The 26127-nt window shown below is 32.6% G+C and overlaps 1 protein-coding gene across 2 annotated transcripts in view; it reads left to right on the top strand.

Annotated features, from left to right (window-relative positions):
- LOC115884653 overlaps nt 1–24954 on the top strand; it is a 57609-nt gene extending 32655 nt beyond the window's left edge. Inside the window, exons 2-7 of one of the 2 annotated variants that reach the window (XM_030903310.1) lie at nt 2904–3174; nt 5247–5338; nt 9831–10034; nt 12496–12757; nt 17578–17840; nt 24641–24954. In XM_030903310.1, coding sequence (XP_030759170.1) covers nt 2904–3174; nt 5247–5338; nt 9831–10034; nt 12496–12757; nt 17578–17840; nt 24641–24790 — 1242 coding nt within the window. In that variant the 3' untranslated portion in view covers nt 24791–24954. The remainder of the gene's footprint in view (nt 1–2903; nt 3175–5246; nt 5339–9830; nt 10035–12495; nt 12758–17577; nt 17841–24640) is intronic. The other variant, XM_030903311.1, reaches the window with a different exon arrangement.
- The last annotated feature ends 1173 nt before the right edge of the window (nt 24955–26127 follow it).

Below are 26127 nucleotides of genomic sequence, written 5' to 3'. Positions count from 1 at the left end.
GAATAATTATTGAGTTGTGTAATTAAAGAGCAGATTGAACACGTCCCTTTATTTTATGGACTTTTGAGTTGTGAAAAATCTAAACAGTAAACCCAGCTGATTTCAGATTATCATATTCACACCCAGAACAACCATAATCTTTTATTTTAGGTTATGTTTGAATTGTTTTGAATTATTGCTTTTTTATTAGGTAATTTGATATTTAAGTAGCTGGGATAAGTTTTAATTAAATAAATATGGCCCAAAATATGGATTCCACCTCTTCCAATACTAAAGAACCTATAAAGAGTCTTAGGTTTACAGCAGATGACGACTTAGCCCTTCTAAGAGAATTTGTTGCTTGTCGCCCTAAACCCACTGGCAGACGTTGAACAATAAAGCACTGGAAATAAGCACTTTAGCCCTTTAGTTTTAAAATATCTAGTAAACAAAACAATTTCAAAGTTTTAAATTCAAAGTTAGGTTAAGTTTAAATAGCGGACGCGACGCGATCAGAATTCTTTCCGATCCGATAACTATAAATGAAGAGAGTTAATACCACCTCACGTCAAGGAAATAACACCTGGCCTTATTAACGTCCATGCACGCTATTCGGTTTAGCGATATCTCTCTATTACGCTGTTTATTGTTATTTTACGCGAGTTTATTTTTGCGCACAGGAAATTGGACTCGTTTGCACATCGTCATAAAAAACAATTTTCGTACCACGAATTAGGGACAAGATTTTTATCTGTATACTTATAGGATACCTAATCTGTGCTAAAAGTTTATTTGGTATGAACTGTACTAACTAAGTCTTCTAGTAATATAAAAAAAAATCTGGTGTTTACTACATTTTTTGTCTTTTTTTGAATTTATGACATATGTATGCCAAAATATTTCTTGTCACGCTTGATAACGTTCAGTGATACTTCAGACCGAAACATTGTGTAAAGTAAAATAAATAAAGACAATGAAACTCTTTTAGTTTTATTTTTTGTCAAGTCACATCAGGCGTTAAGATTCAGTAAGAGTGATAATCTAGTTGACAAAAATGTGGAATGTTATGTCAGTCTCACAAATCGATATTTACAATAAGTTTCATAAATTTTAAATTAATTAATGTTTGGGGTTTATTTCTTGTTGATTCCATCTAACGAACTTCCATCCACTTTTGTGTAGAGGTAAATTGTGTCCAATTGACTTATCTTGTTTCCAAAAATACATAGTAGTTCTCTGTTCACGGATTATTGATACCCTGTATATTAAAAGGTTTATGTCCAATAATGTAGGTACTTTATTCCCAAGTAGCATTTGGACACATTTTAGGTAATGTTTCTAATAATTGTGTCTGTTTCTTGACGCAAAATGGATACGGTATGCCACAAATAAGAAACATTTTCGAAACATATATACAGGGTCGCTTTTATGTATGGAAACGGTCGATTATTAGGTAAAATACAGGAGGTACCGCAAAAAGATACAAAAGTTATAGGATTTTTAAATATCTATTAGCGAGTAATAAATTTCAGTATACAGGGTCGTTCATAAAGTCGTGGCACATCAAAGTTTCATTTTTTTAAATAGAACCCCCTTTATATTATTACATGTTTCAATTCTTCCTTTAATTCTTAGCAAAAATCGAAATACACGATGTACCTCAAAGCAACCGTTTCCGAGTTATTGACTTTTGAAAATATCACTTAAACAATTCGATTTAATTAATTTTGATGTCTTTGATTTGAATTAATGATGCCATTCTGCAAAAACTGTGATACTGTTGTAATGGGTTTTTAAATTTCTATTAGCTATTAGTAAATTTAAGTATACAGGGTCGATCATAAAGTTGTGTCACATCAAACTTTATTTTTTTAAATGAAACCCCCTGTACATTATTGCATATTTCAATTCTTCCTTCAATTTTAATCAATAATCGTAATACACAATGTACATAAATTGAAGAATTGAAATGTTAAGCGAAAATTTTGTAATTTCCAGACGTGCGATATACTCTCATTTTATACATCTATAAATTCTAACTTGAGAACAGTAGTCATTGGGGCACTTGAGCCAGACAGTCAGTCAGATATCCGATATGTATAAATAGAAGTGTGACGTAAATCAGGTAAGAACAGTTAAAATACACTAATGAACAAGAATGAACAGGTTTGGATTACTTTGAACCGCTTTTGAACTGCTTTGAACCGCTTTTTAGCTTAAAACAACAGACCTGTTCATTTTTTGTTCAAACCTGTTTATTTCTATTTTAAAGCGGTTCAAAGTGGTCCAAACCTGTTCATTCTTGTTCACTAGTGTATTTTAACTGTTCTTACCTGATTTACGTCACACTCCTATTTATCCATATCGGATATCTGGCTGTCTGTCTGGCTCAAGTGCCCCAATGACTACTGAGAACTAATGTCCAATATTATTATGTATAACAGTTTCGGCAAAATGGCATTGTTAAAACTGAATATATCGAAATGAATTAAATGAAATTGTTTAAGGGATTTTTTCAAAAGTCAATAACTCGGAAACGGTTGGTATGAGGTACATTGTATGTATTTCGATTTTTGCTTAGAATTTAAGGAAGAACGGAAATATGCAATAATATACAGGGAGTTCCATTTAAAAAAATGAAACTTTAATGTGCCACGACTTTATGACCGACCTTGTATACTTATATTTATTACCCACTAATAGATATTTATATACCCTATAACTTTTATATTTAACTTTTTGCGGTACCTCCTATATTTTACCTAATAATCGACCATACATAAAAGCGACCCTGTATATTTTATATGGCTTTATTACATGTGTTTCCAATGTGGTGGCACTTGTGCGTATTCATGTTCGTTCGTTAGGTACGCGGCTTATAGCATATTTAATTTTTATGATTCTAACCTAAGTGTTTTTGACAGGACGCGCGCGGCAAGCGACCCTTCAAGCTATGGGACGGGCAACGTAGCGTGCGCAAGGGGCTGGTGGTGGGCAGCCTCGAGGAGTTGGTGGCGCGCGGTCGAGACAAGTTGGGCGTCGCCGCCGCCGAACCGGTACGACTCGTTTTGGAGTCGGACGGCACGCAGGTAGAGGACGCCGAATACTTTCGAACGTTGCCGCCCAACAGCGTGCTGCTGTTGCTGAGGCCGGGGGAGCGCTGGTTGCCGGCGGGAGTAGATGTAATACGCGCAGGTCAGTATTATCTACGTCAATCTCTCTCAATACTAGTATTTAAAGCTCTTGAGATTATCAAAATCAGTGCTTGCTCTACCACTATTGTTAGAGTAGTCGCAACCAAAGGAGGAGACAGAAGCGTCATCAATGACGCGATTGTCCGAGTGTCCCTAAGTCAATCAAACTGCTGCAAGGAGTGTTTTCATTTTTCAATCTCACCGAATCAGTCTGATTGATTTAGTGTTTCCTTGTAATGATTACATTTTGTTGATCTAGAGATCTTTCATTTTTTTTCAGATTCACTTAAAAGTATGAATATATTGTTCAGGTCTGAGTATTATTTTTACACTGACATGTTCTCATGTTCACTATTCGTTCAGTCTTACTGAAACGGTAGTGGGGGTAGATCTAGCTTTTTTTTCAGTTTAGCAACTAAAATCTTTTAGGTATTTAACGAATTAATTCTGAATATAGCCTAAATTTAGACGAATAAGCAGTTTGTGCTGATGCGAAGATCTTAATATTTGTCAAGGTACCGCCTGCAGGAACAAATCGCTACACATACACGAACCATGTTGATCATTAACGAACAAGTCCCTACACACGATCTGCGATCTATCCACGAATTACGAATGTCAAATACGTTAGACATCCAAGTTAACGACTTGAGGATGGAAATGCAAAATAATATAATGAGCAAACGAGTTTCTAAAGTCCCAATTTGTAACTTAGATCCAGAGTAATTCAGGATTGTGGTTTTTTTTCCAGGCAGATTGATGATGGTTACCGCCACAGCTATCCTGAGCGAAACTCACGATTCTGGACGACGATGGATCTAGGCCACAAATAGAGGCTTTACGCCACTATTTGTTTCATACATTCTTCAATTACTTTATCATTTTTAAATTGTCATCTTTTAACTTAGATACCTCATACTGATAAAGGTATAATATAGACTGTTCAACCAGAGGATACTTGACAGTGACTGGTTACTTCACAGTCCTGTCGCCTGTCGAAATCTTGCCTGACTCGTTGGACAGACTTTATTAAAATAATAAAAAAATTCAGAACTAATCCTCTCACTTATGAAACATATACCGGGTGCGTCTCAAAAGTGGCTCACCCCCTACATCTTTTTTATTTTTTCAGATAAACATAAATTGAGATTGATTGACGTATTGAATTGTTTTCGGTCACTTCCGGTTTCAGAAAATGACTACAACTTTTGATTTTTAAATGGCACCCTCAGTATTTTTTTACTTTATTCTATAGAAAATGACACTCTGAATCGAATGACATATCATATGTCAACTTTTGACATTTTAGCATATGGTTTATTTGAAATTGTAACACACGGTTCATAACGACAATTTGACTGAAAATACCAAGTGTGTGGTATCAAATTATTCGTAAAAAAATGCTTTTTGTAAATATGCTAATGAGCCACACTCGTTCCATTTGAAAAAATTGAGATATGATGAAAAATACGATTTGGCATCTTTTAACCGGCCAGGACAAGACACTATAAACATTAGACGATCAAATCTATTTTTCCAAGGATCCTTGATTAAAAATTAGTGTTTTTTACACAGCCATGGCACCTAGATTAAAATTTAAAATAGAATTTGTTTTTGAGTGACTATGTCAAAAATTGACATATGATATGTCATTCGATTCAGAGTGTCATTTTCTATCGAATAAAGTAAAAAAATACCGAGGGTGTCATTTAAAAATCAAAAGTTTTCCGGTGAAACCTGAAGGGACCGATAACAATTGAATACGTCAATCAATCCTAATTTATGTCATATACTAACATACCAAATCTCATTGTTTTATCTGAAAAAATAAAAAAGTTATAGGTGTGAGCCACTTTTGAGACGCACCCGGTATTTTTTAATTTGAGGGCCTTTAATTTCGTTAAAATATTCTTAGTAAATTAAATTTGAAGCTGTTATAAAAACAACATTTTAATAATATATCGAGACTTCGAAGTGACTTTTAGTGTCTATATCATATTTGTAAATTTAAAATATTTTGACTTCAGTCGCTTGTTATCGACCAAGTAGTATTTTATCCCGTGTTTGTTTCAGTAGTTTCTGCTATACCCCGCATCGTATGCGAAACAATCAATGCGTTGGAACTGCAGGATGAAACACCTTCATGGAAAATCATGGACAACAAGGTAGTAGCTCAAACTCCATTCTTAAGTATTAAAGGGTATTACTAAATTAGAGAGAGAAAGGTTGTCTGGTAATTATTGTACCAATCAGGATGATATCCGTGTAATCCAGATATTTAAATATCTGGACTATCTAGATATTTAGATATCTGCAATGAATATCTTTCTGATATCTGAATTTAAATGATAATTAAATATCGCACGTATTTCAGATATCTGAATATCTAAATATTTAGATATCTGAAATTCAATACGGATACGATTGTCGAAGTTGATGATCCGGACAATTTCAATATCCGGATCATTCGGTGAATCCATCGTATCAACAATTTACCAATCTCTATATCTGCCGTTTACTTTATCTATCATTTTCACAAACTCTGGCAACTTGGAGACTGAACTCTCCATGTAGCTCTCTAGTAATACCGATGGCTTCGGCCGTCCATTCCATTAGGTTTAGATGCCTATTCCAGAGTACGTAGATCGCCGAGTAGCGACAGAAACCGTCGGCTCTTTTGATGTAGTGGGACCAAATTTTCTTTCTCTCTCTTTTGACGTGTTTGGCAGATAGAATACGTATTTAACTGTTCAACTTAGGAAGTGGTCCTATAAACATGGTATACACTTCTCACAATTTGAAGTGGAATTAATTATAAAGTTTTATACATATTTTTTTGTTTTGTTTTATCCTTATTTCTAAATTTGAATGTATAAAATATCTTAGTGCTATTAAATAATTAAAAAAACGATTCGTTGCCTGAGGTATACTTGAAATAAAGTATATAGAGATATTGATAAATGGCAACAGTGGCAACTTCGCTTCTTCGTATGACAGATAACCTACTTATTTCGCGCAGCCGCAAAGAAAATTGAAAACGGGACTGTCGCTACTCGTCGGTTTAAGTACTCTGCCTATTCAGCTTACAATGCCCTGTTGGTAGACCCACTAGAGCTTTGACTGTCTTTCTGTCTTTGGTTACCGGGTCTGCCGTAAATTTTGACGAATGTCTCTGCCCTGGTGAGTTTCTCCACCATTCTAGAGATTTGTTGGCCAATGCTCCCTCAATATCTAAAAAAGCGGCCATTGATATCTCTTGTTCCTATAACGACTTTGAAACTCTGCCTATTCAGCTTACAATGCCCTGTTGGTAGACCCACTAGAGCTTTGACTGTCTTTCTGTCTTTGGTTACCGGGTCTGCCGTAAATTTTGACGAATGTCTCTGCCCTGGTGAGTTTCTCCACCATTCTAGAGATTTGTTGGCCAATGCTCCCTCAATATCTAAAAAAGCGACCATTGATATCTCTTGTTCCTATAACGACTTTGAAATAAGCCTATTCAAGTCATGCAATGCAGTATACTTTATGCAACGACAAGATCCTTGACAGTGATAGATGTGTCTGTCATTTTAATTTCAAAGTAGTTTATTTTATTTTACAAATAAATAAGTTGGTACCTTTGAATAAGAAGACTAAGGAAGGAGCATAATCTTTGAATAAGAAGACTAAGGAAGGAACATATCAAAAATCTTAGGTACACCGCAATGGGCCTCAAATATGGGCGACTTAAATTCCGGTTTATCAGTGCCGTTCTAATTTTATTTAAAAAATGTAAAACTATGATGTAGGGTAGACGTGGGGTACACTCAATAATTTATTTTATTTTACGTTGTGAATAAATGTTGGTAGTTATTAAAATTGTTATAAAAATATATAATTCTAATAAAATAGAGAAGTTATAATAAGTATTTATTAACACAAACATCCGATACGCTACTGAAAGTAAGTCAAATTAACGTATCTAAATTTCTTGACATCTAATCTTGACAATAAATAAAGCTAAAATGCAAGAAAATATATAATTTAGTTAATTTAAGTGAATTTCATAAATGATCGGTTTACTACACGTATGTATATTATATAGTCACTTACTAGCGAAAGTTGTTCCATTATTTCACTCAATTTTTGCCGAGATCTACCGCACGCTACACAACCAACTATTTTAGAGACTTTTTCGATAAATCGCGATAGTGTCACTGTTAATTTAAGTTCTGCCACCATTTCCATCTAGATTTACTACCTTTATACAACTATCAGTAGTAGAATAAATAATAAATAACATAAAATAAGTCTGTAAAGACTGACAAATCCACAAAATTTCAAATCAAATTCAAATGTGTCAAATGAATCGTCAAACAGAACTGTCAAGGATCCCCACCCTAGAGAGCTTTTTTATGGTGGCTTTTCCGCCCACCATACATGAATACATGGATAGCATTATGCTCCTTCCTTAGTCTTCTTATTCAGCAGAGATGTCTGTTAGTCAATTGTTTCCACAAACAAATCAGTCAGTGATAGATCTCACCCTGGAGTGCTTTTTCTGCTCACCATGTATGAATACATGGATAGCATTATGCTCCTTCCTTAGTCTTCTTATTCAAAGAGCATAATGCTATCCATGTATTCATGCATGGTGGGCGGAAAAAGCACCATAAAAGCACTCTAGGGTGGGGATCCTTGACAGTTCTGTTTGACGATTCATTTGACACATTTGAATTTGATTTGAAATTTTGTGGATTTGTCAGTCTTTTATTTATGTTATTTATTATTAACTATTATATGTTATTTATATTTTATGTTTTATAAAGCTTATTTTATGTTATTTATTATTTATTCTACTACTGATAGTTGTATAAAGGTAGTAAATCTAGATGGAAATTGTGGCAGAACTTAAATTAACAGTGACACTATCGCGATTTATCGAAAAAGACTCTAAAATAGTTGGTTGTGTAGCGTGCGGTAGATCTCGGCAAAAATTGATGAGAAATAATGGAACAACTTTTCGCTAGTAAGTGACTATATAATATACATACGTGTAGTAAACCGATCATTTATGAAATTCACTTAAATTAACTAAATTATATATTTTTCTTGCATTTTAGCTTTTATTTATTACTTGTCAAAGATTAGATGTCAAAGAATTTAGATACGTTAATTTGACTTACCTGCTTCAGTAGCGTATCGAATGTTTGTGTTAATAAATACTTATTATAACTTATCTATTTTTATTAGAATTATATATTTTATAACAATTTTAATAACTACCAACATTTATTCACAACGTAAAAATAAAACAACAAATTATTGAGTCTACCCCACGTCTACCCTACATCATAGTTTTACATTTTTTAAATAAAATTAGAACGACACTGATAAACCGGAATTTAAGTCGGCCATATTTGAGGCCCATCGCGGTGTACCTAAGATTTTTGATATGCTCCTTCCTTAGTCTTCTTATTCAAAGCAGGAAATTAATATATTTAAAATTTGACTGACAAGTGATTACTTCAAAATATTGTGAAAAAAACTGTATAAAACTAAAAAAATGTAATCGAGTTATTTTAGTAAAAAAACGGTATGTGTTAATACAAAACAAACAAGAAGAAAACACCACATACCAAAAAAATATAAAAAAGAACTATTTCTTACTTATGTACGAATACAAATTTGTAATATTCCACAGGAATAAATAAAACAACATAAATGAAACAAATTATTTTACTAATAATAACACTTACCAAATTTTATACCTTAAAGGTTGATTAATTATCTTTAATCTTAATTTTTTTAAACCAGTATCTTTTGACATTATTTTTCTGCACTACTCAAATCCATTATTTACCTGTCGTGTGATGTCGATATTTTACAGCTACTCCAGTTTTTAGTATATGTTACGACATACACTACGACAAGATGGTATACAAACTTTATTGATGGTAACTTTATTGGTGTATTAGACTTTCTGCCTGGGCAGCGAGTATTAACTATAAAAAGTGCTCTGGGTCTACAGTTAAATTTCCCTCAATTTTTCCACCACTTGACTTCAAAAGACACAAAACACACGTAATAACATGAATCAAAATGCATCATCTTTCAAAATGCAGGGTATTTGACATAAGTTGACACAAAATTATAACCTATAATTTGGCAAGACTTTGACAAGCCTCAAAAATCTAAAGGTGAGTTCATACGCATCGGCGCCCGTTTCTCGTTCATCGTTCAATAAAATTAAAATATGATCTGACATTTTTGAAATAAACCTATACAACTGGTTAAAAACAACAAGAGACGACGGTTGACGGATTTGTATTTAAACCCATCCATAGTTAACTTAAAAAATATTGGAAACTTTTTTTAGTAAAATAAATAGATTGGTATGAGACGTCATCTGCTTTTCTTCTGTCATCGTCTGTTGAAATCCCCCCTTACCTGAGAAAAAAAACAGAGCATATCCGTGAATATACCAGGTTAGTATGCGTTTTGGCGAATGATGGCGACTGCTTAGGAATCTAACCCTTAGCAACTTCGTTGATTATATGCCTATGCAAGAGCCCTAAGTTACCCTCCGCTAGCTTCCATACCATTACCTAGTTACCAGACAACCTTAGTTTATAACCACTAGCTCTTTACTTAACAATAATAATTTTGTACGTATAGGGCCGGGTCACGGTTGTTCTGCACTGGGACCAGCGGCCTGGAAGGGGGCCTGCCGACGTACCGTCGCCTGCCAAATTTTCACCTAGTAAACGACCGCCAGGAGGCATTCAGGCGGCTACGCCCAAAGGGCCATCACCAGCTCAGGACGGATTCACCCCTCCTAGGAGGGCCAGCCCGCAGATCACTGTGATAAACCACGATGAAGTCAGTGTTAAGTTTATTTGCACGCAATTAGTATGTTTTCGGTTGTTCTGTTAGCCGGTAATTTTTTAAATATTATAATAGGTATATCTAAATTAACATGTTATAGCAACATCGGTACACTAACCACCAATTCATTTATTTTAATCGATAAATGTCAAACTCAAAGTAAATGTGTGCAAAATCCATACCAGAAAGTACAATATTTTAAAAAGTACTAAAACACAGTATCCAGTTGGCTTAGGAATGATGATCGATGACATTCTCCATATAAAATGACAGCGATCTTCATTTCATAGCCATTACTGACACCGTTTTTTTTTTCAATCGTACGGTATGTAGACCTCGAAATAGAGTTAACCTAAAAATATTAGACTCTAAAGCTTCGTTCAGAACCTCGCAATTAGTGGAGTAAATTAGTGGTTTCAATTACACTTTATACTTTTTAGTTTACGATCATTCACAATGTCTAAAAAACACAATTAAAATTAATAAAATATCCTAGCAACAGCTTGCGTTAGTCAGTTGTATCCATAGAGAAAGCCTAATATTTAGCTTATAAAACAATCAACTTTTGATTTCTAATCAAGTGTTCTTTCTATTGACGGTAGATAATGAAAGGCCAAAATGACGTTTCTCGCAGATTTTGAAGTATAATTAGAAAGGAAAAGTTAAGAGTTTGATAATTTTTTCCACTAATTGAAAACGTCTACCACTAATTTTGACATTCTTAATGTTTACATTGACATTAATGGAACAAACATCTACGCTAATTGAAACCACTAATTTATTCGACTAATTGCGAGGTTTTGATTGAAGCTTTATTTTGACAACTTTAACAGTTAAAATGTCATAATAAACGTTACTACATATAAGCGTAAAAAATATAAGTAAATATTAATTAGCTTAAAAATATATCCGGTTGTTTTGGAAGTGACGATCGACGACACTCTCCATATATTTATACATACAGAGTGAGTTTCATTCAATGTTCTCTATAGGTATCTCGGAAACTACTGGAGTTAGAGTCGGTTCAATGGGAAAAGAATTGCAGTTTTGTTAGGTCAAAGATATTGGATTTCGGATTTTTGAAAGTTTATAAAAAAAAACAAATTTTGGCTATTTTAAAAATATTCCCTAATTCCATTAATATCTATGGCCGTGGCCTCGTAAAAAGCGCTATTTTTTAGGTTTTCCAGCGACATAGCTATAATATGTTTTTTTTTCTTCTAAAAACTACTAAGTTGTAGCAAATTCTATATTTTTTGATTAATTTCACTTAGTTTGCAGGAAACAAGTTCACTCGTTGTCGAATAACCATTTTCTTTCAAAATATCTTGTGATCCATAAATTATTTTCAAAAATCCGAAAGGTGCATATATTTGACATCTTAAAACTTCAATTCTATCTCCATTTAACGAACTCTCTACCTCCAGTACCTAATTTCCAAGATACCAAGAGAATATCGTAGAAAACTCACCCTGTATAAAATGACAGCGATCTTCATTTAAAAGCCATCTCTGTCCATTTAGATCGTATTGTACTTTCCTCTTAAAGATTACAATTATTAGTTTTAGTACATAGCATCGAATTTATTATTTCAGATTTAATATGATCTTATCGGAAAATTATGTATACAGTTGCTCTGCAGTTATAAATACAAGAAGTACAATTTCAAGATGTTGCTTACTCTTTTATATATAAATATAATTTAACTGAAACTTTCAATTTACTTATCGAAACCCAACAAATCAGAAAATACAGGAATAAAATTTAGGTTAGGATGGAGTTTACAGATCGAACTTCTAAAATTAATCAACGCAATTTTGTTGTACCAATGACTAAAGAATACAAGGACAAATAGCAACCGAGACCAAACTGTGACCGTTCTTCCAAACAGTGCTGTGGCACATATTTTTCTTAACATAGCCGCTTGAAGCGATATTTATATTTTTGGTAAATATTTTTACTACGCCTCTGGTGTGTCCTGTGGTATCATACTAATTAATTACGAAAAAAACGTATTAAAATGTTAACAAAAGTTACAAAACTAGTATCGACGTATAGCACATATCAAGTACATATAATATCAGAAAAATAATTATCGAATTCAATAAAAAAAGCTGAAAAGGTGTAGTGGACTGTTTATTTCCCTATAAAACGTAACTCTTGGATCTTTCTTATCATTGCACCTTTTACACTTGAAAACTGAATAAATTACCATTGTAATAAAGTTTATACAAAGTTCACTACACACAACCAACTATTAAAAATCGCTAAAATTGTCACTGATGAACAGCTAATGATTAATTCGTTATGTCCAAAAAAATGGCTCTAAAGGTCACAAATTTTGCTGCAGCCCGTATATGGCCGTTACATGTCCTTGTATTCTTTAGTCATTGTGTTGTACCATGTGAATACACTCGTATAAAAGTGACTTAACCTATTATAATTTTTTCGTTAGGTTCGATCTATGGGAGCCCGTCGCGCCAGCTCCTTGGAAGCGCCCGTGCACGTGCACACGCCCGAGTGCATGCACCATGCGCACCTGCCCCGCGCCGGCAGTCCCCAGAATGGCGCGGTCGAATGCGACTTCCACTGCTGCGCGCTGCACGAGGAGGGTCGGCGCATCGCCGTGCACAAATCGGTAGCGACGTCGCCCATCCAGGAGGCGGGCGCGCAACAAGCTCAAGCGTCTCCACAGCCACGTCATGTCCGTTTTTTAGGTAGGTACCAAGGCTATTAAATTGATTATGTTGTTTAATGAATCCAGGTTGCCTTGTAACTTTAGACCAATATCATTCAAACTTACGTATCCACCACGTTTGTACCATACGATCGAAAAAAATGACGTTAAAGACGGTTGGAGAATGACAATTGACAATAAATTTGGCGAGGTCAAGTCCTATAGATGTCATTACTTGTTCCGAACTCTTCTTTATCTTGGAATGGCGCTTACTGCCAGTTGATCTTAAAATGGTTGTAATCTATTTTTACATCGAGTAAGAAAGATTTTTAAATAGTGTAGTTTAAAATTCGAGAAAAAAAATTCTTTGGAAGTTATTTGTGTTTCTGGAAACGTTCTATCCTAAACGTTCTATCCTTTTTTGATCTTTCTAGAATTAATGTTAATTTTGACAAGTTTTATGTCTAGTTAGGTGGTTCTTAAGGAAGGAGCATATCAAAAATCTTAGATCCACCGAGATGGGATTCAAATATGGCCGACTTAAACATATCAGATGTTTCAAACAATCAAATAGATATAAAAGAAGTACAATTAAAATACATATAACAAATTACGTCAGCAACAAAATTAAAATCTAAAACAAAATTCTATGCTCCATGCTAAAAATTGGAGACCCGCCATTACATATCAGAAATTAATGCACTCCTCTGTACAATAGAGTCCTAAATTAAGTTATAATATTCCTCCTGTCCATTTAAAAATGTATTTTTTAGCCGATAACCTGTATGCTACCAGGTAGGTTGTTGTAGGTGGGCTTTTTTTTTATTCAAGGAAAGTTTATATGTGGGCAATGTTCTTGTATTATAGGGGTGATATTTTTGTTGTTATAATTTTTGCTTTTATATCGAACGTAAATATAACACACTCTTGAAGGCTGACACTGTCAATACGTTAATGGATTTGAACTTTATACAGCTGTCGGAAATTTTAAATATTATATACCCCACTGAATGTTTTTTTTATAGACGAAACAATGTTATAATATTCTGTATTTGTTTCCAAAACAGTATTCCATATTTCAAAGTGAAACTCTTCATAGTATACATATATACTATTTTTTGAAATCATTCATAATTTTGTAAATGTTGACAATACTACAATATTAAAATTATTCTAAGTTTAATTTTCTTGGGGTTTAAGTTCAGGAAAATGCTGATTAGGTTTTCATTTGGTTTAAATATTTTTATTTGATTTTAAACCAAATGAAAACCTAATCAGCGTTTTCCCGAACTTAAATTCCAAGAAAATTAAAGTTAGAATATTTAGAAACAAGGTTCAATAACTCAAATTTTCGAAGGATCAAAATTATTTTGAAGCGAGAGTTCTCATTGTAAGGACTATGGTTATAATTATTATTATGGTTTATTAGAAACTTTTATACTGCAATAAGACAAATTGTCAATTTTCACTGCAGAAATATACAATCTGATCTAAAAGCTTCTATAAATAAATAATGAAAATCAAAAGACTAAAGTTACAAGGCAACCTTTACTTACACAACCTTGAATAGATACAGTCAAACGAGGTGAAACGGATTAAAATATTTCAGTTTAATGCAAGGCAAATACTACCATACGCTTAATCCTTTTTTAAAAAGATGTTAAAATCTGGATAATAAATGATAGAAAAATGTTTTCTCACATTATAGACTCATACGCATTTTATTTTGTCCCACTTTTAACTGACTGTATATTTTTTTATTTTGTATATTGAACATTCACTAACGGCGAATTATAGACTTTTAAATCAAGTAGCATTAAGTAGTGCCAAAAATATCGTACGTTGTAAATGCATACTGATTCGCCTCCCTATAAAGGGATACATTCCTAGATATATTACTTTTCATTGACATAATAAAAGACGTACATTCATAAAAACGAACCAGTGTGCGGCGAGACGCGGATCCAGACGTCGCACACACGGCAAAAAGCTATGTTTAGCTTGACACAAATCGAAATTACAATTTTTTTTTCGTATGTTCAACCACTCACTGTCGTTGTTATAAAATCTATGTCGTATAATCTGTGGACCTAATTTTAAATTTTATAATTTTTTCCGACTAACTATAACGGTGGAAGCGCTACCGAAAGTTGATGGAGCCTGCACTTTCTGGGAACAGCGTTAGCCTTGCACAAACATGCAGCGCAAAAGAGTGCCATTTACACCCAGCACAGCCATTTGAAAATTATTTATCATTATGGACAATATAGCTACAGACATGTTGTACAATTAAACAACATCAATATAATAAAATAAAATAAATGCCTTTATTTATTGACATTTATTGACAAAAGTAAAGTAAACTAGCAAATAAAAGAGAATACAAAACAAAGTATAAAAACTAATAACAAGTATAAAAACAAAACAGGTATACAGATTACATAGTCAGCCTTATTATTTAAAATAAACATTTATGAATGTTTATAATGTCAAAGAATAAAAAAAAAATAAGATTCAAAAATATTTAGTAAGTTTATAGTAAATATAGTAATAGCAAATATTACACCAGTGTTTACAAGATCAAATTCGATTATCAAAATATAAGTAATTTACGGCGTATAAAGCCTTGTCTAGTAAATAAGATTTCAATGCATTGCAAAATAAGAAAATTATGTTATGGATTTGATTTCAAATGGCAGGTGATTGTGCATTTTTTTCGATTTGTATAATATTGAACTTTTAACTAACTGTGAGCGTGGGGTAGGTAGATAAAGATCTTGCTCCGCGTTCCTTAGTGGATAAGTGTGAGATGGCCTTTTTTGAGAAGCTGATACATGCTTACGTGTTAGGCAAACGGATTCAAATATAAATAAGGAAGGAAGAGTTAATATTTCTAATTTTTTAAAAAAGTCCTGGCAATGAGTTCTGCTGTTTAGTCCCAGTGAATATCGAACAACTCTCTTCTGGAGCTTGAAAATGCGGTCAAATTGAGTCGCACAACACGTACCCCAGAATGGAAGGGCATATCTGAGGCGCGACTCAAAAAGTGCATAATAATAACAGTTCTAGCTACTGACAAGTTAAGCTCCTTAGAAACAGATCTTAATGCAAAACAGGCAGAGCTTAATTTTTTCTACAAAGCGTCGATATGCATGTCCCATTTTAAAGAATATATTTTAAACACACTATTTTTGGTTTATTTTTTTATAATTTTGTTTTCATAATGGGTTATAGTAATGAGTTCCACGGAGTTCCGCTTTTAATTTCATAAAATTAAAATCGCGAATGTATGTTGATACATGTATAAAAAAATCAGCTTTCCCAAATCTGCCCTTTTTTTGAAATAGCCCTTTATTTGTAAGGAGTCACGCACTAATTTCTAAAAACAGTCCTGTAATATCAAGAAAAGATTTTTTTAATTTTAAGAAGACATATTTTCTAAATTATGAATTTCTAAGTTTATTACAAGCTTTTTTTCACATATTATTGACAGTAGAAAAAAATTCAAATGGCTGTGCTGGATGTAAATGACACTCTTTTGCGCTCCACGAAAGGTGCAAACTGCATCAATTTTTGGTAACTCTTGGACTATTCTAGTTGAATGGAAAAAAATATAATATTTAAAAATTAGCTCTACAAATGTAATAAGAAAAACAATCTGTGGATAAACATACGAAAAAAAAATAATCTGGATTTTTGTCAAGCTAAACATAACATTTTGTCGTGTGTGCGTCGCTAGGAAATCGCACCTTGAGACGACCATTAAGGTAGGAGCGGGATTTTCATTTTCTTTGTGTGGTTTTTCTCAGTAATTAAATTTAAATTACACAGATAAAATAAAACCAGAAAAAAATAAATTTATATACAGTCCACAACGGCATTTCTGCATCACCTTCAAAGAGCTCTCTTATTTAACTTCAAAATTAAGACATTCCGCGCGTATCGTTTTTTTTTATAATTTCGTCTTACAATGTTTCACAAATATGTCACAGTTAGCCTAGTGTTAGGGCATGCGTACGCCAATGTTCGTTGCAGGAAACAGGTATTTACAGTGAAGCAATTTAAAATTTAGAAATAAGCTAAAATAATTAATTTTATACTAAGAAAATAAATAAAAAAATAATATTAAGTTTCCTTAACATATGGAAACCCTAAGTTACTGAATATACAGGGTGGTACGAACTGTATTCCGGAAACTTTGACAGCATATTCTGTAGATAAAAACACGTAAAAAAGTTCGTATAAATGTATGTCCTAAAATGCTTAGTTTTGGAGGTACAGGGTGTATCAATTTTTTTTCGTTTTTTTTCCAAATAATTTATAAAGCAACGTCAATACCTGGATGAAAATTGGTATCTTTGACTTTTCTGACATTGATAAACTCGTAGAGGGCACCACCTACATATTTTTTAACTGCATAATTTTGAAGAGTAACAACTTTTCATCCGTACCTGTATAAAACTACTGAGTACAAAATTCTCATATAAAAAAACTCCCAGATACCAATTTTCATCCAAATATTGACGTTACTTCAGACATTAGATAGAAAGAAATCAAAATGACACCCTGTATCTCCGAAACTAAGCATTTCAGGACATACATTTATACGAACTTTTTTACTTATTTTTATCTGCAGAATATGCTGCCAAAGTTTCCGGAACCACTTTATACCTTGTACCACTTTATAACTAAAGATTTGATTTGATTTTATATTTGATCCGTTTCAACTCATTTGATTGAGCCTGTCCGCATTCGGTCCCGCTTTCGGTTCGCCCCCCTCGTCAAATCTAGCCCTGCGCAGCAGTCCCAGTAAGAATCAACGAGAGATCTCAAAATAGGCAACCTGCACCCGTTTTGCAGACGTTGAAGGTGGCGGCCGGGGCGGGGGCCTCTCCGAGCACGAGTCCTCCGAGTCCGAGACGGAGAACACCGTCATGGAGGACGAGGCCGTCACCTCCGAAAAGTTCCTGCTGCTCGTGGACCAGCTCAGCGTCGACCAGAAACGCCACCTCAGCATCAAGGACATCGGCATCATCCTGGAACGCCTCAGCTCCAAGATCCTGGACGTCGAACGCCTGGATCGTGAGAGCGAAAGCGACGACTGCTACAACTGGACTATAAAGGTACGTTTTTATTTATTGCAAAATTTGTACAATAATATTTATTTTTTATACAAGGCAATAAAATGGTATTTTATCGTCGACCGAAAAGATTAATTCACGAGCGATGAAATCGCAAATGAATTAATTTCGGGAGACGATAATGCAATTTTATCGTCGTGTATAAAACAATATTTTTTTTTAATAGCGAGTTACGTTTTAAAAAATATTCAGAAATTATTATTTCAAGGAATTTATTACAAGTAGAAAAAATATTGTGCTGGGTTGGCGTTGGTTTGTAATTTGACAAATAAATAAAGCTGCCTCTTTAGTTGTCAGTTTTGAGTCAATATTTTTTAATTCCCTTTCATGTCGATTGCTGATTGAATTGGAGCCAGAAATGGCTCAAAACGAAATAAGTAAATTACCAACAGATATTCAGACTGAGGCGACAAACGCCATATCCAAACTACTTCCATTTAAATCCCGAATAACTTATGAAAAGGAATACAAGCATTTTCAAAAATGGAAGCAATTAAAAAACGTGCGAGAAGAAATAAAGTTTTTAACCTATCCTCGCTGGTAAAGTATCATTTAATCTACCTTGCGGTTACTATTTTTGATAGATATAAGGCAATTTTAACAGTTGCTATGGAAAAAGTTATACAATTTCTTTATTTTTACATAAAGACATGGCCCTGCTGCATTAGGGTGTCCGTTATTTACAAAGTTGATCATTTCTCTAAAAAAATAACAGACCATTGTAAACCCCTAATATTCACAATAAACCTTACCCCAAAGACGATTCATTTCCCATTTAAATTACATAGGAATTTGCCACTTTTTGCAAATATTTTTTTTTCTCTCAATTTTGTTCTCTAGCAGCCATGACAATCACACATTCTTGTACAAAATTGAACGCTCTATAGAAAAGGTCTCTTGCAATTTTTCAGTAAACCTATACTCCTTCAAAAGTTATTTGCGGTTAAAGTTAACCACTCATTATTCCTAAATTTTTCAACTTTTTTGACAAAATTATGATCATTTTTAAAAAATTTAATCTGTTATTTGCAAAAAAGCAATTTCCATGATACCATGGTAGGCAATTTTAAATCATGAAAAACAATTGAATGCATGACAGGTAGTTAATTCTAATACTTATTATACCGTATGATCGAATAAAAACGGCGTCAACGATGGCTATGAAATGAAGATCGCTGTCATTTTATATGTAAATTTATATGGGAAACGTCATCGATCGTTATTTCCCAGCCAACTGGACGCCGTTTTTTTTTCGATCATACGGTAGTATTAGGCAGAAAATGATCGAAGCTTTTAAAACTGAATAATGACGAAGAATTCGATATTTCTAAACGCTTCATTTTTAATCAGGATGATTTTAAATGGTTTATAAACAAACACATTGATTATTTCATAAATTCGAATTCGTTACAATTTTTACACGGTTTAATATTGATACAAGTTTTCTGCAGTTAGCCAGTACGGAATGGTTAAAGGATCCTTGATATATGACAGGCTTAGATTTTGAATCTAAGAAGTTGAGAGTAGTTAATGATACTGCAGAAAGAGCTGTTAAATCGTCAGAAGAGTACATTAATATTTTATCTAGAAGTGAAGATGAAAAACAATATGTGATTCAGATTGTAAGCGAGTATAAGAAGAAATATCAAAATCCAACTAAAGCATATTTATTAAAATAAATCAGCTATACTGAAATGGTTTAAACTTCATTAGACTTGAAGATTTCTTAGTTCCCAACCTTAACACCATCAGAATTGTATATTTTTACAGTAATAGATTAAATTTTTCAAAAATAATTATAATTGTGTCAAAAAAATTGAAGAATTTAGGAATTTACCGAGTTAACCGGTTAACTTTAACCGTGAATAACTTTTGAAGGAGTAGGTTTATCGAAAAATTCTAAGAGACCTTTTTTGTAGAGTGTTCAATTCTGTACAATGTGTGTGATAGCTAGAGAACAAGATCGAGAGAAAAAAAATAATTGCAAAAAGTGGGAAATGAATTGTCTTTGAGGCAAGGTTTATTGGGGTTATTTTTTAGGGTTTACAATGGGTGGTCGAAATTGGTCTGTTTTAACAGAGAAAACCTATTTCCTGACTAGATAGACATAGAAACCGACATAGATGTCATGGGCTTGATTTCCGAGATACGTTTAATGGCGTAAACCGCCTGTTGATATTTTCACTGCCAACGGAGATACGGGGTCTTTTTGAATTTTTTACCATTTGGAAAATTGCCTATAACTTTTGTATTTCGCGGAATAATAAAATTCTGTAAAACCGTTCTTAAGGCACTTTTTTAAGCACAATCCAGCGGCGTACTCAGTTTTTTTCTATGCTTGCTCTTTTTGTCAGAAATAATAAAAAATATAATTTTTAAATGGAAATCATAGTTGGCTATGAACTTTAAAAAATGCTGGCGTTTAACCCTTTCCAACGATATAAAGTTATAGGTATCTATTTCTAAGAATGAGAGAAATATTAGGTTTTTTATCTTTATATAGAAGCGGGCTTTGATTTTGTGTTGACCTATTTGTCTAATTATTTTTTATCACAATTTAATATTCTATATTATTATTTATCTGCATAATTAAAGACTTTTGAAAAAGTAAATTAACATTCTATTGTTAGTAGTAACGGTAACTATTAGTATTAGTAATTACAACTGAAATCGCTACAATAAGCAAAGAACAAAACTAAAAAAACGTATTTTTTGCGTGACGAATATAGTTCTAAAAAAATCAAAGATGTTCAAACTGAGCACCTCCTTGTTGAATACACAATAAACATCTTTTGAGCACAGGGCTACAACAATTGATTAGGCGAACTGGTTTAATAAGCCCAAAAGCTTGCCTAGTAGCCTTCAGCAATAATTATTCTTCTCTCGTCCCAATGGTTCTTCCCTTATATATAAGGTCTTTTAATTCCCCCCATAAAAAAAGTCGAAAGGAGTTAAATCGCAGGACCTAGCAGGTCAAGAGCAGGCATCTTGTTCCAACCCAATTCTCCATTTAATAGTTCAGTTGTAACCCTGGCGTTTTATTTGTAACTGGTAATACTAATATAGAATGTTGATTTACCTTTTCAAAGGTTTTTAATTATGCAGATAAATAATAATATAAAATATTAAATTGTGATAAAAAATAATTAGGCAATGGGTCAACACAAAACCAAGGCCCGATTCGAAGCAAAGATAAAAAACCTAATATCTCATCCTTTGAAATAAATACACATAACTTTATATCGTTGGAAGAGGTTAAACGTCAGCATTTTTTTAAGTTTATAGCCAACTATGATTTGCATTTAAAAAATTATATTTTTTATTATTTTTGTCAAAAAAAGCAAGTATAGAAAACAACTGTGTACGCCACGAGTGTTTAAAAAAGTGCCTTAAGAACGTTTTTACAGAATTTTATTATTCCGCGAAATACAAAAGTTATGGGCAATTTTTCAAATGGCAAAAAATTCAAAAAGACCCCGTATCTCAGTTGGCAGTGAAAATATCAACAGGCGGTTTACGCCATTAAAAGTTTCTCAGAAATCGAGCCCATGATATCCATGTCGGTTTTGCTCTATCTAGTCAGGAAATAGGTTTTCTCTGTTAAAACAGACCAATTTCGACCACCCTGTACATGAGAGTTATAAATTTTAATAAAGTTTAGAAATAATTTACAATAAATAAATAATTTAGTAACTACATAAATTTTAATTTACCCTGTATAGCCTGATATTTAATTATAATACAATAAGCATTGTATGTTAAAAGTTAACAGTTATACAAATTAATAGTTATACAGGGTGAGACATAATTAATATGGAACATTGGTCATTTTTAAAAGCAAGTTACTCCTTTGTTTTAAATGGAACACCCAGTATATTATTCTGGTGTTCAATGGGGAATCCATATATCTTCAAATTATTATTAAGGTTGCCTACCCATCAGAAAAAGATTCTCGGAGTTATTTTAATTTTTATGATTTTACGTCAGTAGATCTTTATTATTTGAAACAATCTAGGTGGCTGCGATATACCTTTTGTTAATTTAACAAAAATTAAAGATTGTAGAGTAAAATACTCAACGGTAATAAGAAGATACACGTTTAAAGCATATTTTAATTATTACACAATTAAAACTAGATATAAACCTATAATTATATGACAAAAATTAGCTAGATGAAATCTCAAATGCATCCATTCCTGTTAACTGCATACAATGATTGTCTTTTCAAAAGGATCTTTTAACTTTAAAAGGCATATGTGGAGTTCTTCCTCGAAAAGCAGCTAATAATAAGCAATAATTTCTCTCATGTTGTCGACAATAGTTGGTCGAGTTTTTTAAACATTGTCTTTAACCATATCCCCTTAAAAAAACCCAGACTAGATAAAATCAGTTGCATTTAAGTATTCTATTAAATGGTGAATGCACACTGCATTCACCAACTGATAGAATCATATCAAGTCTTTCTGATGTAGGTTGCATTTTCGGCAAATTTCTGAGAATTTTTGTGTGTGTGTGTATTTTAACTGACACAAAATGAGAACTAGTTGTTAAAGTTGAACTAATTAGACAGCTATGTGGAAGTAACGTCAGACATATCACAGCCACCTAGATTTTATCAAATACTAAAGATCTACTCTGATCAAATCATGTAAATGAAAATATCTAGGAAAATCTTTGTTTGAGGGGTAGGCAACCTTAATAGTATTTTGATATTGAATATCGAAATAATATACTGGGTGTTCCGTTTAAAATAAAAGAGTAACATGCTTTTAAAGGTGACCAATGTTCAATATTAATTTTGTCTCGCCCAGTATAACTTTTTGGATCAAGTTTTAATTTGACTTAAAGTATAAGTAATTTAACTACATATTAGGATATACCGGGTAAATTCCATTTTAGGTAGCTTTTATTGTAATTTAAAAATTGTTCTTTATTTGTAGAAAATGTTAAATATGTCAAAAACCTTACATTTTAGTCATATACTTCTCTTATAAAACTCACCTTAATTTTTCTCCCAGAATCCGAAAATCAATTAATATATAGGGTATTCCATTACAAAAAAACAACTTTGATACGTAACTTTTTTGGGGGACACCCTGTAGAACTCTCTATATTTTTAAAAAGTTCTGTCAATTAACGTACAGCTGGTTCGATTTAAAACATATTTTTATTATTTCGGGCAGTATATTCTATGATACCAGTCTCCCATTTCTCTAATTTCACTTTGTCAAAAACAAAGTTGCTTTATACAATGTCAAAATAACCTTAACATGTCAAAATACTTGACACATAAATATACACTGCCCAAATATTCGAAAAAATGTGTAAAGAGTCGTATTCATTTTTTTTGGAACCAGCTGTACATATACTCACAAAATTTAATTATAATACAAACTGTTGTTTTCCCTGGAGCCTCTGCGTCGTATGAGAGGCGCCACCCTATAGGATGTGCAATTTTCAAAATATTATATTATTTTCGAAAAAATATAATTTATATCAGTAACTGCAACATTATATCTGACGAAAAAACAATGATGACAAAATAAATACCTTATTACTAATTAACTAATAAAAACGCCGTTAAAACCAGAGTGGACTAAGTCAATTTTTTTTATTTTCTAATTTCAATATATTACGATTCCTGGGTGTAATTTTCTATCTACTCACGAGGTTATAAAATGTTAGTCTATAAAAACTTTCATATAATCTCACTCAAAATTGTAACCGTAAAGACGCAACAAGATATATCAGAAAGCCAGAGTGGTACAAGTCAGACTTAACTACATGTTAGCCAGTCTAGAATATTGCTAGATATTTCTTACGGCGCCGGCGTAATTTGATTGACAGGACCAATTTTGCTTCAAAAATTTAATTGGATAAGACGGTTATTCATCAAAAAATCATTTTTCGTAATACTGATAATGAAACGTTTTGCTCCGAAAAGTGTCTTCGCTCAAAATACAATTGTTACATTTTAAACTGTTTGACCCATATAAAATTTAGATAGAATGCCCTGTCCTTCATGCACTTTGGTTGCCTGTAATGGAAAAAAGTAAAATATATAACAACTATCTCAGTTTATACCGCCAGTCCATCAAGGTTTTTTTAAGAACCTAAAGGTATAGAAGCATAAAATATACTTCTTCTCTTTCTAAACCAGGACAAATATGACACAGAACTTTTAGAAGATAATCTGCCATATGAAGAGCTTAATTGGGGTGTTTTTGATAATTCTGATACTATCAAATATATTTTTTAACTTGTTAAACCGTTACATTATCTTATTAACATTTGTAAAACATAGATACAGTTTTTTTAATTTAGTTAATTTTTCTTCTTTTTTATTATAGTCCCCACGATAACATATTTTGTTTTTTTTAAATATATATTTTTTATTTGGATGAAGACATATTTTAGATTATGCACTAATAGTCTCAATCAATTGAAAGCCAGAATGGTCCAAGTCAAAAAATTAAAAAATACAAAATAAACTGACAAAAAATATCATCTTATTGTTGCTATTATTATTATCTACTTTTATGCGAAAATTTAAGTTGGTCCCATTTTGTTACAATACCAAAGTGTTACAATGATAATATCTTATGTGAGTATTATACAGTAAGCCGTTAACTTTGAAGCCCCATATCTGAAAACTACATTTTTTGACTTAGACCACTCTCGTTTTCAACTGCTCAAATAATAATACTAATAAGTAATAAACTAAGATTTATAATATAATAAATTATAATCCTTATACTAAAACGTTTTTTCTTTTGATCCAGGCCACGATACGGGGCGCGGACATGCGCGAACTGGGCGTCATCTACAACGGCAACTACTACGCCATCTCGGAGCATCCGGGCTACCGTGAGGAGAACGAGGGAGTGCTGGAGGAAGGCGAGGAGGAGGAAGAGGAGGAGGACCGGCTGTGAACGCCACTGCCAAAACTTGCGCACAATCGAGCGCGCGGTGCGCACATATCCTGTCGCGACCGGGTACGATTCCTGGAGGCTGTCGTTTAGAGGCCAGTGTCAGATTCTAAACATTTTGACGGCTATAACTACACTAGGTTGTACGAGATTACAAATAGATCAATTTTTACATACTGCCAAAAAGTTTTTTTACTTCGCAATAAAATTTTCAAATAGACTTTATTTCTAATGTACGACTTGCATAAGATTAAGGAATAGTAGATAATAAATAATTATGTTAAACTCACTTTTATGCAACATAATTTTTCTATTATAAACACGTTTTTCACATAACCCTTTTATCCAAAAAAGAAACTTTAATAGACGGGTAAAAACAGGATCCATTTTATACTATACGTTTTTTTATGTATGTTAAGCTTCATTCAGAACCCCAAAATTAGTGCCATAAATGAATGGTTTCAATTAGCGCAGAAGTTTGTTCCTTTAATTTCAATGCCAAACGCCAAAATTAGGGATAGTCATTTTCAATTAGTAGAAAAAGTTAACAAACTTTTAACATTTCTACCAATTATACTTCAAAATTTGCGAGGAATGTCATTTTCGACTTTGATTATCATAAGTCAAAGGAAATTGTGGTTAAAAATCAAAAGTTGATTCTTTTATAAGTTAAATGAGGTTAAATGTTTAAAAAATGTTAAAAGCTTTCTGTATGGATACAACTGTCTACCGCAAGCTATTGCTAGTAAATTCTTTTAATTTTAATTGTATTTTTTAGACATTTTGAATGATGGTAAACTAAAATGTAGAAAGTGTAATTGAAACCACTAATTGCGAGGATCTGAATGAAGTTTTACAGTTAAAATAGTTACTTTACTAGCTATATAGAGTAGCTAAATACTACGTAAGCTATTCAAACGTCTGGTTATTTTGATGGAAATTTATATTTCTGCGCAATGCCAATAACCGTTTCTAAAAAACAATATATAAACATAATTTGTATGTACCTGATTCCCATTTTATTATAGTTTTGTTTGTGACAAAATATTTCTCGATAGTCTGGTTTTAATTATATTTATTTTGATGATTTATTTTTATTTATATTGACCTATGTTTTTAATTTACAGTATTAATATTTAAGGCAACTTATTTTTATTTTTATTAGACGACTTATTTTTATACACTCAGATCCAAAAAACGCAGCGGACATTTTTTTCGTCAAGTTTAAAGTATTATTTATATTTTTTTTTACTTTTCGTCCTATTTTCATTATTTTTTTACCAAACTGTATATAAATTTACCAACTTTAATATTTGGCTTATTATACAGGGTTAAATTAA

This window comes from Sitophilus oryzae, unplaced genomic scaffold, assembly GCF_002938485.1.
Source record: "Sitophilus oryzae breed Bouriz unplaced genomic scaffold, Soryzae_2.0 scaffold_306_pilon_pilon, whole genome shotgun sequence".
NCBI classification, from domain to species: domain Eukaryota; kingdom Metazoa; phylum Arthropoda; class Insecta; order Coleoptera; family Curculionidae; genus Sitophilus; species Sitophilus oryzae.
This window is presented reverse-complemented; position numbering and strand designations above follow the sequence as displayed.